General features: G+C 44.3%; 2 protein-coding genes across 2 annotated transcripts; both read right to left on the bottom strand.

Annotated features, from left to right (window-relative positions):
• Positions 1–328: 328 nt before the first annotated feature.
• On the bottom strand, positions 329–3,077 carry LOC132791023 (uncharacterized). The gene is made up of 2 exons (XM_060799796.1): positions 2,790–3,077; positions 329–2,703 (listed from the first exon to the last, which is right to left on the bottom strand). Exons 1-2 carry the CDS (start codon positions 2,958–2,960, stop codon positions 340–342), a joined length of 2,535 nt encoding a protein of 844 aa, XP_060655779.1. The 5' UTR covers positions 2,961–3,077; the 3' UTR covers positions 329–339.
• Positions 3,078–3,972: 895 nt separating this feature from the next.
• LOC132791628 (uncharacterized) lies at positions 3,973–10,286 on the bottom strand. The gene is made up of 3 exons (XM_060800638.1): positions 10,057–10,286; positions 7,046–7,117; positions 3,973–6,981 (listed from the first exon to the last, which is right to left on the bottom strand). The coding sequence occupies exons 1-3, from the start codon at positions 10,057–10,059 to the stop codon at positions 4,594–4,596; spliced, it is 2,463 nt and encodes an 820-aa protein (XP_060656621.1). The 5' UTR covers positions 10,060–10,286; the 3' UTR covers positions 3,973–4,593.
• Between the last annotated feature and the right edge of the window lie 3,690 nt (positions 10,287–13,976).

Consider the following 13,976-nt stretch of genomic DNA (forward strand, 5'->3'; position numbering starts at 1 on the left):
CGGCAAACTGCGTGCGTGAATTGTGATCGCAGTTAAATACTGGTTTCGTGCTGTTGCCGGTTCTGTTTTGATACACATTTCGCGCATGCGCAAAACGAGTGGCAATGAAAAACGGTGACCAGTGTGTACACACTGCGCACGATGGTAAAAGTTTTACTACTACAACCGCAAAGTATGCTACACTTTTTATTCAACAGCATTAATAGCGGTGATTTGTTTACAGCTAAATTTAATTTGCTTTTATTAAAGACTTGTGTGATTTTGTGATTTTCGCATTAATTTTAAACGCTATACATTATGTATTTGTGGTATTGAAAATGTACATGATAAATTTGTGAATTAGAGCGCATCATCCACTTGAAACTGTATTAGATCCTCGACGGGAAAGCGAAATAACGACGCTGTTTGAGCCTCGGCAGCCATTTGATCAATGTGCGCATTTTTCGCAAAACGCAAATGATCGCTCTGAAGGCCATAACGAACCGGCGGAGGATTGCCAACGAGTGCAGCGGGTTGCGGCAGTTGGGGCAACTCGGCTGCCACAATTGGATGCTCAAAGTCAAGCAACGACAGATTATCGCTGCGTGAAATTGAGCGATTTATTGGTTGTTGTTGTGATTGCTGCTGCTGCTGCGACTGTTGTTGTTGTTGCTGCTGCTGGGTTTGATTATGCTGTGATTGCACCACGGTTGTGGCCGATGAGAAGGAGCTGTTGGCCACCTGTCTTGGCTCAATGGGACTTGGAGGTTTTGGCAACGGTTGCTCTCGCTCGCGTTCCCTTTCCCGTTCCCGTTCTCGCTCTTCGCCCATTGTAATGCGTTGCAAGCCGCTGCCAGTACCAGGGCCAATCGAGTTGTAGTTGTGATTGTGATTGTAGAAGGGATTTGTGGAGGGCCGTTGCAACTGCGGCTGCGCTGTGGGCTTCTGCTTGGGGAACACATTCAGATGCAGCATGATCTGATTGGAATGCGTGTCCACTGCGCCAGTATTTCCATTATAATTCGATTGCATGCAATCATCGTTCATCAGGCTGTTATGCGACTGCTGCTGTTGTGGATACTTTTGGGAGTGATAAAGCGCCTGCTGCTGACTGTAGCGGGTGGCCTGATCGGGAAAAGTCATGGACATATGGGTGGAAGGTGGCGGAGGTTGTGTGGGGAACTTGAAAGGGGCCTGATAGATGCCGTGCTGCATGTGCGCCTGGCCATAGATCGAGCCCGCCGAGGAACCCTGCAAAGGACCCACCGAGGGAGTAGCATACTCAGACTGGAAGGGATTGCGCAGCACCGAGGTGGGACGCGAGGGCGGTACCACCGGATAGATGTCCAGATTCACTTTGAATGGCACTCGCTTATGCTGTGGTTGTCGAGTGGCATTCAGAGTGATAATAGGTGGAAAGCTCTGCAAGAAGGGATCGGCCACAAAGTGCTGCTGACTGCCATGCTCCAGCAGCATGTTGTAGTTGCTTTGCGCTAACTGTTGCTGCTGCTGTTGTTGCTTCTTGTTTTTCTTCGAGTTGGGTTTGCTCGACGGCTGCATCGCAAGCAGATTGATGTCCTGCGGTGATCGTGGCTTGAAAGGATACAGCTGCTCAATAGCCACACGCTGATGCGGAGCAGGACCATAAAGGGACATGGGCATGCCAATGGGCAACATAGGGAGTGGAATGCTAAACTGCATCTGCTTCTTGTTGCGCTTGCCACGCAGGAAATTCGCAATGCCACTGGACTTGAGGTTCTTATAGCTGCCGGCAATGTGCAGACCCGTGGGCATCATCACAAGCGAAGGAGGCAACTTGCTGGGCATTACGCTGTTGATGTGCAGATTGTGCAGAATGTCCTGTATGTTGTTCAAAGCTATATGCGGACGCTCTGCTTCGCCCTTCTTGAAGTGCTCGGGTAGCGGACCCTCGAAGGGAAAGTGAAACGGCTTCGGTTTGTAGTCATCCCGCATAGCCAAGCTACCAGGCGTCTCCGAGAACTGGCGACGCAGCAGTACTGTGGAGGGAGGACCCTGCGTGGAGAGACGCGGTGGCCGTGGCAGCTGATCGCGCAGAGGCGTCATGGTGACGGATCGCTTTGGCAGCCGTTCGTAGAGGTGATTATCGTCCATGTTGCTGCTGGTGTTGGCATCGCTATCGCTGAGCGTGTTGAGCTGCAATGATGCACCCACCGATGTTGCGTGTTGCAGCGCCGTTGTTGTCGATGCTGGTGGCTGGGGTCGTCTCGCTTTCGTGCGCCATGTTCCGTAAATGGGCGCAACATCATCGGCACGCTCCAATAAATACGCAGTTTCGCCAGCTGCTACACCACCGACACCTTCATCTTCTGCCGTCCCAGCAGCAGCAGCTCCTTCCACACCGTTGTTGGCATGCAATTGCAACTGCATCTGTTGATGCATTTGCTGGAGATGCAATTGCATTTGCAACTGTTGCTGGCGATACTGTTGCTGCTGCTCGTGCTGCAATTGCTGTAACTTGGCACGCATCTTCTCGATGTTTTGACGTTCCGCCGCTTGCGCCAAACTGTCGCTAAAGTTGTCACTTTCGGTGCCAAAAGTAGTAGCTGTCGTCGTTGTCGTAGTCTCTGTCTGCTGTCCTGTTGTCGACTCAATGTGGTTAAGTAATTGCTGCTGTTGTTGTTGCTGCTGCTGCTGCTGGTGTTGGGCTGTTGTGGAGACGACCTTGACTACCATAAGAGACATCTGTGAAAAATTGAAAGTCGCATTAAGATTGCAGCACTTGCTTTGAAACGGAACACAGAAATCTCGACAACTTGTCTCTTGCTCACAATTGTGTACACAAATAGCAGGCCCATAATCCGATGCCAGCGGCTGCTTTTCGCCTTTTTAATGACACCGCCAACGCTGCCACCGCCGCCTGTTGCAGGATTTGGAGCTAGCAGTAAAGCAGTATTATCAACTAACTCGAGCTCTCGCCTATTCACTGGCCTTATAAACATTTTTCCACACTAAGATTACTGCTGAAACCGTCTCGCTGGTTTGGTATCGATGGTACAATCTGCTGCAGCTGGAGCACCGGACGCGACTTCCTCATCGCGAATCGCAATGACGACTGCCTGCAGTTTCGACCAAGCAGCCCCTAAAAAACTTGCAAACTAACTAATTAGAAAGTTTAGCATGTAAGCCAGCGAGCAAGCAAGCAAAGCAGTAATACATGAGCTTAGTCTGTGGATGCGAAAGCAAAATACACAAATAAAATATAAGTATATTAATTAATTAAATGATTTCGTGTTGCCGATGTGTGTGCAGCAAAGAAAGAGAGTTTAAAATGCATCGACCATGAAAACCTGAGATAGTCGTACTCTGCCTAGTCAAGATACAGATACTTAGTGTTGATTGCCAGAATACTTACTTAGAAATGTTGACTTGGATTCGCAAGATGAAGTTACGATAATGTAAACTTTATGCGGTTTTAATTGTTCCATTAGCATAATGTCTTATTATTCATGCAGAACAGAAAAAGCTATTTGATGAGTCTATTTATTTAAGATCTATGTTAACAGCTATAATTTATACAATTATTACAATACGTGGAGCGAGGGAGTCAAAGATTAACGAACGAAAAGCTATTCACTTATAATTAAGTAATCATTAGAGTCAAGACTCCAATTTTAAATCGACCAATAAGAAGTTTTTCTTTACGCTTAATAAGTCTTATTTCGTGTCAAAATCAATTCTGATTATAAGAATTTTTTAATTTAATGTAGTTTTCATGTAGTTCTCTTTCCATTTAAATAATAACGGAGTAGGTAAGTAATTGATCAAACACAATTTGCTTTTTATTTATTAACCACAATTTAAATCAAATTAAAAAGTAATAAACGAAGTCGTTTGTTAGTTCATTAGTTCCATTTAGTAATTTCGATAATCATGCTCCCATCTCGATAACGAAAAGTAATCGATTAACCACGTTTGCCACTGGCGAAATAAAAATGCATAACGAGATTTTCGATAAACTTAATTTATTGTTCGGGGTTTTGGAAATTTGTATAAAAGATATTCATTTTATTTCAATATATAGAGCTAAATAGTCTTGAGGCGTTTTTCATCATGGAAACGTACAATAAAACATAGCAAGATTGTGAGGGGGTTGGGGGGAGTGGCAGTGAATTAGCCAGGGGGAGGGGTAGGGGTAGGGAAGTAAAAGTATAGACTTTAAGATTTACAAAAGTTGATACATAGATCCCTAATTGTATGAGTATGCGATTCATTAATTAATAAAAAATAAACAAAACGAGTTTTGATTCTTGCTGACGCTTCAGTTGATTCGTTTCGATGGTTGGTTCTTGGATCTTTGAGTTGAGCACCCTCATCAAACGCTTTAAAAATCTTTCATTTTCTTTTCTTTTTTTGTTTTTTGACTGTATTGACTAGATGTATCTAGCCCTAGAAATATGGTTGGCATTGCATTGCTAGATATACTTTTGTTATTTAATAAAAAGAGCATCAGTTATTGCATCCCCTCATCGACAATAATATTTCAATTAAAATGAAATGAAATGTCACCCGATCGCTGATCGACCTCGATAACTGATAACTGGCTAGTTAACCGATTAACCGGTATCCGGGTGCTTAGAAGTCAAAGGGAATGCTGGGCCTGGGGTATTGGTAGCCCTGATGTTTGGTCGTTTGTGGTGGAACGCTAGCCCTGGTTGGTGGTGGCACGTAGGGAGTGGTCCTGCGAGTGGTTGGCACCGTGGCACGAGTGGTGGGTGGTGGCGTGGGACGACGAGTCGTGGTTGTGGCACGAGTCACTGGGGGCTGTGGCTTATTTGTGGGTGGCAGATAAGTGGGGACTGGACGCTGAGTCGTTGGTGGTGGTGGAGGAGGACGACGAGTGGTTGGTGGTGCTGTTGGGCGACGAGTCGTGGTTGTGGCACGAGTCACTGGGGGCTGTGGCTTGTTTGTAGGGGGCAAGTATGTGGGAACTGGACGCTGAGTCGTTGGTGGTGGTGGTGGCAGAGGACGACGAGTGGTTGGTGGTGGTGGTGGGGGACGACGAGTCGTGATGACCACTGGTGGCTGGGGCTTGTTGGTGGGTGGCAAGTAAGTAGGAGCCGGGGTGGTACGGAAAGTGGGACGAGCAGTCGTGTAAGTTGGTGGTGGTGCTGGTCTGCGGGTGGTTGTCACTGGGGGCTGTGGCTTGTTTGTGGGTGGCAGATAAGTTGGTGGTGGAGTGGGTGGACGAGTAGCCCTGGTTGGTGGTGGGGTAGCCCTAGTTGGTGGTGGAGTAGCCCTGGTTGGTGGAGGAGTTGGCCGACGAGTAGTGATGACCACTGGTGGCTGTGGCTTGTTGGTGGGTGGCAGATAAGTTGGAGCAGGGGTGGTGGCACGAGTGGTGCGAGGAGTAGCCCTGGTTGTGGGTGGTGGTGGAGGACGACGAGTCGTGGTTACTGGTGGCTGAGGCTTGTTGGTAGGGGGCAAGTAAGTTGGTGGTGGAGTGGGTGGACGAGTAGCCCTGGTTGGTGGAGGTGTAGCCCTAGTTGGTGGTGGGGTAGCCCTGGTTGGTGGAGGAGTTGGGCGACGAGTAGTGATGATCACTGGAGGCTGTGGCTTGTTGGTTGGGGGCAGATAAGTGGGGGCGGGTGTGCTAGTCGGGCGAGGAGGGGCGGGAGTAGTACGTGGTGGAGCCCTGGTGGTAGCCCTGGTTGTTGGTGGTGGAGGTGGACGACGAGTCGTGGTCACTGGTGGCTGAGGCTTGTTGGTAGGGGGCAAGTAAGTTGGTGGTGGAGTTGGTGGACGAGTAGCCCTGGTTGGTGGAGGTGTAGCCCGGGTTGGTGGTGGAGTAGCCCTGGTCGGTGGTGGAGTTGGACGACGAGTAGTGATGATCACTGGTGGCTGGGGCTTGTTGGTGGGTGGCAGATAGGTTGGAGCAGGAGTGGTGCGTGGAGTAGCCCTAGTGGTAGCCCTGGTTGTGGGTGGTGGAGTTGGACGACGAGTCGTGGTCACTGGTGGCTGAGGCTTGTTGGTAGGGGGCAAGTAAGTTGGTGGTAGAGTTGGTGGACGAGTAGCCCTGGTTGGTGGTGGGGTAGCCCTGGTTGGTGGTGGAGTTGGGCGACGAGTCGTTGGTGGTGGTGGTGGCACTGTCGTTCTACGAGTGGTCACAGGAGGCTGTGGCTTGTTGGTAGGTGGCAAGTAGGTAGGTGCTGGAGTGCTCGTTGGACGGGGAGTCGTACGTGGTGGAGCCCTGGTGGTAGCCCTGGTTGTTGGTGGTGGAGGTGGACGAGTAGTAATGATGACTGGTGGCTGAGGCTTGTTGGTAGGGGGCAAGTAGGTTGGTGGTGGAGTTGGTGGACGAGTAGCCCTGGTTGGTGGGGGTGTAGCCCTGGTTGGTGGTGGAGTAGCCCTAGTTGGTGGTGGAGTTGGACGACGAGTTGTGATGATCACTGGTGGCTGGGGCTTGTTGGTAGGCGGCAGATAAGTTGGAGCAGGAGTGGTACGTGGTGGAGCCCTGGTAGTTGCCCGAGTTGTAGCCCTGGTGGTAGCCCTGGTCGTTGGTGGTGGCGCTGGGCGACGAGTCGTGATGATCACTGGTGGCTGAGGCTTGTTGGTGGGTGGCAAGTAAGTTGGCGCCGGAGTGGTGCGAGGAGTAGCCCTGGTGGTAGCCCTGGTTGTGGGTGGTGGATTTGGACGACGAGTCGTGGTCACTGGTGGCTGAGGCTTGTTGGTAGGGGGCAAGTAAGTTGGTGGTGGAGTGGGTGGACGAGTTGCCCTCGTTGGTGGTGGCGTAGCCCTGGTCGGTGGTGGAGTTGGGCGACGAGTCGTTGGTGGTGGTGGTGGCAGAGTCGTCCTGCGTGTCGTCACAGGTGGCTGTGGCTTGTTGGTAGGCGGCAAGTAGGTAGGAGGCGGCCTGGTCGTTGGCGCCCTGGTCGTTGGCGGCAGGGTGGTGCGCTTGGTTGGCAACTCGAATGGTACATCTGGAGGGGGGTAGAAGTAACCCTCGGCCGCACGAATCTTCCGCTGTAATGAGGGACATTCTCAGTTACACTTCCTGTGGGGCTTTCCTCAAATGTTTGGTTCTTACCTCATGGATGGCATCAGCGGATGCGGTGGCAACTGCCGCAACGCAAAGTGCTAAGACAAAAAGTGCACTTCTCTGAAAGAGCGACGAAAGAGAATGGAAGCATTAGGAAATACATACTTTGTGTAAATATCTATGTATATAGTAAATGGAGTGGTTAGCAGGAATTGCAAAAGATGTGTTGACCCTAAACAAGTGATTGAAGTTCTTTGTAATTGCCATATCGAATTGTTAGCTAATGCTAAACGACTATTAACGCTCTAGGCCTAAATGCAAGGCAACGTTAACAGCAAACTCGTTTAAAGTTCAACCGATGTCAGGCATTTAGATGAAGTATTCAAATCAGGCACCAACAATGCTTGGAAATTACTCTAAAATGTTAACGTGTAAAGTTGAAGACATTCAACTTTGACAGCATCTCTAGGTCACGGTAGTCATCGACCAAGTCAAGCTACGTCAGCCAGTTAGATCCATAGTTGATTCAAGCCAACCTTTGTAGGTTGCTTTGTTTGTTTTCGTGTTTAGCGTTTTATGTATTCACATTTCTCAGCCTTTTATTCATTCGTGTGGGGCTAATCAAAACATAAATGCAGGTGAAATAATTAATTACTTTGGAGACAAGAGAGATCGTCCGATCATCTAAGCGAATGCAGACTCAAAGATTAAGTCATATCTTCCGCTGTCTTCCGCTAGGGCTGTCAACGAATCTAATGTTTAATAATTAGCATTTTATGCGATTGCCATTTAAGAAGATTTTTTTAAAATTTCGGCAAGGTCAAGCATTTAAATGCTGTCAACATTAGCGTTCACGTTAACGTTAACGAAAGTGGTAAATGTGTCCAGTAGAACTGCAATTAATTTGCGGACTCCGCAATGCGGATTCTCAAATGCTTCAACTAAAGAATTCGCTGATAATTTCGAGATTTATGCGATGTCCATTGGGTATGCTATAAAAATAGCTAATTATGCAAGAAACCGGATGGATAGCCAAAAGTTCTGTTTGACTGCTTTTAGCCATTGAATGCCGCAATATTATATAATAATCGCCATCGGCCATTAATAAAGTGAGAAAAACTCTAAAGTCAACGCTCACCCAAAATTTGCATACGCACTAATCATTGGCAGTGCCTGCCATCAAAAAAACGCCTTTCAGTTCCCCAATCGTTTTAGTCACATTTCTTGGACTAACCCACACACGTACACACCTTTTTGTTTGCGGATATACTAACTGGTATATAGTCAAGTATTCCTACTCAATTCTTTGTGATAACTTTAAGATATTTGCCAAATTTTGACATATCGCTAAATCACAATGCAGAGGGACAAACAATACAAATTAATAAAAAAAAGAACATATCGTATTTAAATGTAAATGACTTTTAAATTTTTTGTTGTTAATGAACTTGAATTTTGGGTGTTCATCCAACTTGTTTGCTATTCAACGATTAAAGCATTAAAGTGCTTGGGAATCAACGGATAAAAAAATGTCAGAGTGGGGGCCAACGTTTGGTTAGCACTTTGCAGCGCGATGCGGTGCGATGCGAAAGTGAAAGGACTAGAGACTCTTATTCATTGAGATTAATATTAAGTACTACACGGTTAAAGCTATTTCAATCGATTTAATCACTGTCCAAACATTAGTCACAAGCGAGGGTTGTAATGCCAACTTCTCACTTGGTTCTACGAATCTTCGAGAAACATTCTCAATGCGAACAAAATTTCAAAATGTTTTTTCGGGTCCATCTTAAACCATGTGCTTCGAACATGGCGCTTACCTTCCCATAATCTATTATGCTAATTTATAGATAATTAATTAGTTTTACACATAGCAATGACCTTGCCTTCGTATCGAAAACCGTCAATGACGCACATTTGGGTCAAAGCGTCTTCAGAAATGATTGAATGTTACGCATTTTCTTTAACTAGAGGCGTTTTTCACGTTAATAGACTCGATTGTTTGATGTTCGCTATCAGCGATAAAAATGTGAATATGAGTATAAATGTTAATACAGAGAAAAATTATATAAACAAAAGTCAATTTTTCATATAAAACTTCGACATTTATCTTTAGGGAAAAGCCCAAATAAAGTAGAGCTACATATAACATTTTTTCGGTGCTTCTAATTAAAGGAGAAACAAATTTCATCCCAAGGATAATCCAATGTGGAATTTGAAAACTTTTAACTAAGCTGCCGATTCGTTATTATAGCAATTCGTTTATAACAATTTGACCTTCGTGATTTATAATTAACCCTGGGTACATAGGTGCTTCTTGTATTTGATTCTTTGAACATTTGCCGTTAATCTCTCTGTTGCAATCGAAAGACTTAGGCAACAAACTTGCAGCAGATAATTAACTGATGAGCCAAACGACAACTCTGTCTGACGTTGAACCGTTGTATCTCTCAATGGCAAAACGCCAAGAATATAATAATAATACAAATGCACATGGTAACTTAAGGCAACGTTAAATGGTCATTTGCCTAAATATGCCAATACAAATGTCAATCCATTGAAAAAATTGATGGAAAATTTTTGCATAAAGATGCAAACAAGTTAGCATTCAATTAGCCGTAGAAGATTCTGTATTCTGCACGTAAATGATTTAAAACACAATTGCAGACAGACTACAGGCTATATGCATGAGCATGAAGTCAGTCCACGTGGGTGTACGGAGCGTATGCGTAATGTCGGCAGTAGCCAATGGCAAGCGACGTGGACGGACGCTCAGTCGTTTAGTTGGTCATTTAACAACACTTGCACCTTGCACAATTGAACAACAACAATTGGCACTCTTTAAATGTCACTTGGGCAGCAAGATGAGGTGCTCGTTAGATAAGCAATCACTCGCAATACGAGTATTTGGTTGTCGTGTTTAGTGTTCTTTGTTTCACTTCTCTCTCTCTTGATCTTTTTTTGTTTGGCACTTTTATCTTGTATTTAACACAATTGTCTTTAGGTTTATTTTCGGTATTAATTTGTTGTTTTGTGCAACTAAAAGTAAATTTAGTTACCATGGTGAGCACTTTAAAACTGCAACAGATGGCAGCTGGTATTCCTTTAGTGTTAAAGTTTTAGGTTATTATCCCGACGTGCGACACTGCGACGGCGTTGTGTTGTGTATAATCCTTGTGTGAATCCGATCGTATCAAAATTCAATGGTCAATTGAATTGTTGATCGATGCCAAGCTAAAATAAAAACGTTGCTTCAACTTCTGGGTCGACTCTGGGCTAGCAACTAAAGCATCAAAACTTGTAGATTCTCTACTTATATATACTCGGAGCTCGCTGCTCAGTCGCTGCTGCTGCTGCGACGACTTGGGCGACAGCTGTTAACACTCGGACAGAGTGAAGATGCTGCTGCTGTTGCTGCTGTTGTTGTTGTCGTTGCTTCTGCTGCTGTTGCTGGTGCTAGCAACAACAAAGACAACAACGCTGACCAACCGGTGCCAGTTTCGGTTTCAATTTCGGTTTCAATCTCAATCTCAATCTCATGCCCAGGCCCAGTCGTTTAGCAGCTTCGAGCAGACGAACTCATCGTTGACGGCGCTGTTGTTGTCTTTGCTGCTGCTGCTGCTGCTGCTGCTCTTGATGTTAATGTCAACGCTGCTGCGGCGTCTTAACAGTCGCATAACATACGTCGAACGCACACAAAACAAAATATAAATGTATATAAATAATTAATAATTTTAAGAAGAAAAAAACCACCCCCTCCCATATTTTTAAAACAAAAAAGAGGCTCAGTTAGCAGTTGCCAATTGCCAGTTGTTTTTTTGTGCTGCGTGCTAAATTTGTTGTACAGCTGCTGCTGTTGCTGCTGGTGCCTGTTATTGGTATTTATGTTTAGCTGCTTTTATTTGAGCAAATATATTAAATGACTAGTGACTACACTTAAGCAGACACTTGACTCTTCGGCCAGTTGGCCAGCTAGGCAGACGCCCAAAACTGCGTTGCTCGCACTTCTGACAAAATTTTGTTTTTTTTTCGTATTGTTGTATTTTTGGCATTTTTGTTTTCTAGACTGGGAAACGAGTATTTTCTGTATGATGGAATGGCAGCGAGTGTTAAACACATTGTCATGCAGAGTCTAATTTGTAAACGAGATTAACATCCATCCGAACGATGGATGCCTGCAACGAAATGCGAGTTATGTTGTAATTTTGGCAATCGCTTTCAAGGCTTCAATCGGACCACGAGAAACAAGGCAAATATTTGATGTACGACAACTACAACTACAACTACATCGGCGATTCACAATCTCGATTTAGTAGATTTAGTTGTAGTCAGCGTCATGGTTAGAGGTGAAATTGCTGACTACATAAATCAGTCAAATTCCATGCAGTTGCTGCTGTGATTGCTGTCACAGGCGTTGTTTGTCGGGGATTACAATCCGAAGCCCGAAGATTAGGCCTACATGCAGCTACTAAATGAAGATGAACCGGTTGCTGTCGCCGCTGGTGCGTGCCGTGACGTGCTGCCGCCGCATCTTGGGTCAGTCGTGGTGTCCAACTTTGGAATTGACTGTCTGAATGTTAAGGTAGGCGCAGGCAGAGATGCGCACACACAGACAGACGTTGCAGCCCCAATAACCAAATGACCTTTAAACGCAAAATGCGCTGTCAATAAAAAAAAAACGCACACACATACGCTCCGACAATCGCCCGAACACATTTTGTGTTTTTATTAAGAAAAACAGAAAAAGATGCTGCAGCAAGCAGTTAACTTTGTAGATATGGAGATGCAGAGTTGAGATGAGTTCGATGTTCAGTGCTAGTGCAAGTTGAGGCCGCCGCTTCATTGGCGCATCATTTTTGCGAGCCAAACGGGTTTCCGCTGCAACGTATTTGTTTTTAAAAACTTATTATTAAAGCGAAGAAAAAAGAATACCGAAACCAACAAATAAATAAACATAAGTAGTTAATAAGCTGCATTTATATATTTATTTATTTCTACTGCTGTCCAAAAATACATCAAAAAACATGATCTTCAGTCACGCCAAAGCGTCGATGACGATGCTCGAAAACTCAAAACTCGAACAATTGGGCGTCGATTTGCCCACGCGACAAATGCGACAATACGATTAGCTCTCAGATAAATTTAAATAACAAAATTAAAAAACAGCACAAAATCTGCAGCTTGGCAGCATCTTCTACTACCAATCGTTGCCTGTGCTCTTAAATATTTACTCTATAATCTAGCTCAATCCTCAATGAGGTGCTAAACTGGCTCATCACTTCACAGATTCAAATCGAGCGTCTTTAAACCGCTTCGACAAGTGCTCTACACTTGGCGAAAGATTTCAAAATGAAAAAGAAGCAACCGCAAATTGAATTAACAATCGAAGTGGTACTAAATAACTATAAAAATTATGACCGAAAATAACTTTATATCTGTGTCAAAGTTTAGGAGTTTTTAGAGATGTTCTGACAAATCATTTGGAATTCGATCTTTTTTGAAATAAAAAATAATTCATAAATTACAATAATAATATAATAACAATGTTCGAATTAAATTCCAAATTTAGAGCTTGCAAATAAAATTTAAAAAAAAATTCCATAGCACTTTACGCCGAGAAAAGGAGATCAATAAAATATAAAGACAATAAAGAAGCCCTGCTAAGTGCCGCAGCTCAGAGACTTTCACTTTTGTCAAAATATTTTATACCTGCTGCAAGTTCTCAGCGCCAGAAGAAGTAAGATTTCGTATACTATATACATTTCGGTAGCTTTTAAGAAGCTGCTTATTTGAACGCAACAAACAAGTTTTGCTGACTAGAATTTTTGGCAAGTGTATTGCTTTGGCTTTTATGACATTATTAAATTGCGTTTATTAGAGGCTATTAAATACCAACAAAATGTGTGTTAGTAGTCATCATAAACTATAAAGTGTTAGATATTAAGTAATGTGCTATGCAGAGATGCACTTAAAATGAGAAGCAATTTACACGTCTTTCGACTTTGGCATTAGGAAGTCACCCTTAAGAAGCTAATTGTTTAGATGACCGTCAACGGAGAGTTAAGATAACAATCCATCCGCCTAGTAATTGTTCTTTTTTAATGGCTAAAACCTCCACCCAGCCCAGGTGACAGACAGACGCACAGTCGGACAACCGGACTGTGATGCTGTGTTGAGGCGCGGACTTCAACAATTCGGGTCATAACTTGCTTTACACGTCTGCTCTCAGAGGCAATGACACTTGGCGACTTGCTGACATTTCAGCATTCGTCATTGTGACAATGTTTTGTCGAGAAACACTTACATGGCGAAAAAACAATTTCATCTTTTATTACAAGCTAATCGAGTTGTTTTCCATAGAGGAAAGAGATTTTTCTTGCATATCATTGCGCATCCGCAGCGTTGGCAACTTGCAACATTTAATGACGGACACATGTTGTTGTATTATTCAATCTGCAAAATAGTCGAAGGACGTGTCTTTTATTTTATTTGCTTTTTTCTGCGCTCAAATTGTGGATCAATCAATGGACAAACCATGTGCATAAAATTGATTAAAATTAATTACAAAACTGGCTTGTCAAATTAACGCACCCGATGTCCATGACATGGGCCAGTGCCACAGTGGATACGGTGGATACTGTGGATGTGGACGTGTATGGAGCATCATAAAGCGAGCACCTCACATAACCAGATTCATATTCTAGACACATATATTTAACACCCCAATGTGATCCAATCAACAACTGATAATTAGCGACATTTTGAAATAAATAAAAACCATTCCATACTAGTTGCTGTTGTTCTTGTTGTTGTTTGTCTTTTGTGATCATTGCGGAAATAATTTGTAACGTTTTTATCGTCGCAAATATCTCATTTAATTAGTGGAATATGTTATATAGCGATCCCCAAAAACCATAAATCTTTCCATTCGTGTGTCGGTTGACTGAATGAGAAGTAATGAATGATCCTCGACTGCCTA

This window comes from Drosophila nasuta, chromosome 3, assembly GCF_023558535.2.
Source record: "Drosophila nasuta strain 15112-1781.00 chromosome 3, ASM2355853v1, whole genome shotgun sequence".
In the NCBI taxonomy this organism is placed as follows: Eukaryota; Metazoa; Arthropoda; class Insecta; order Diptera; family Drosophilidae; genus Drosophila; species Drosophila nasuta.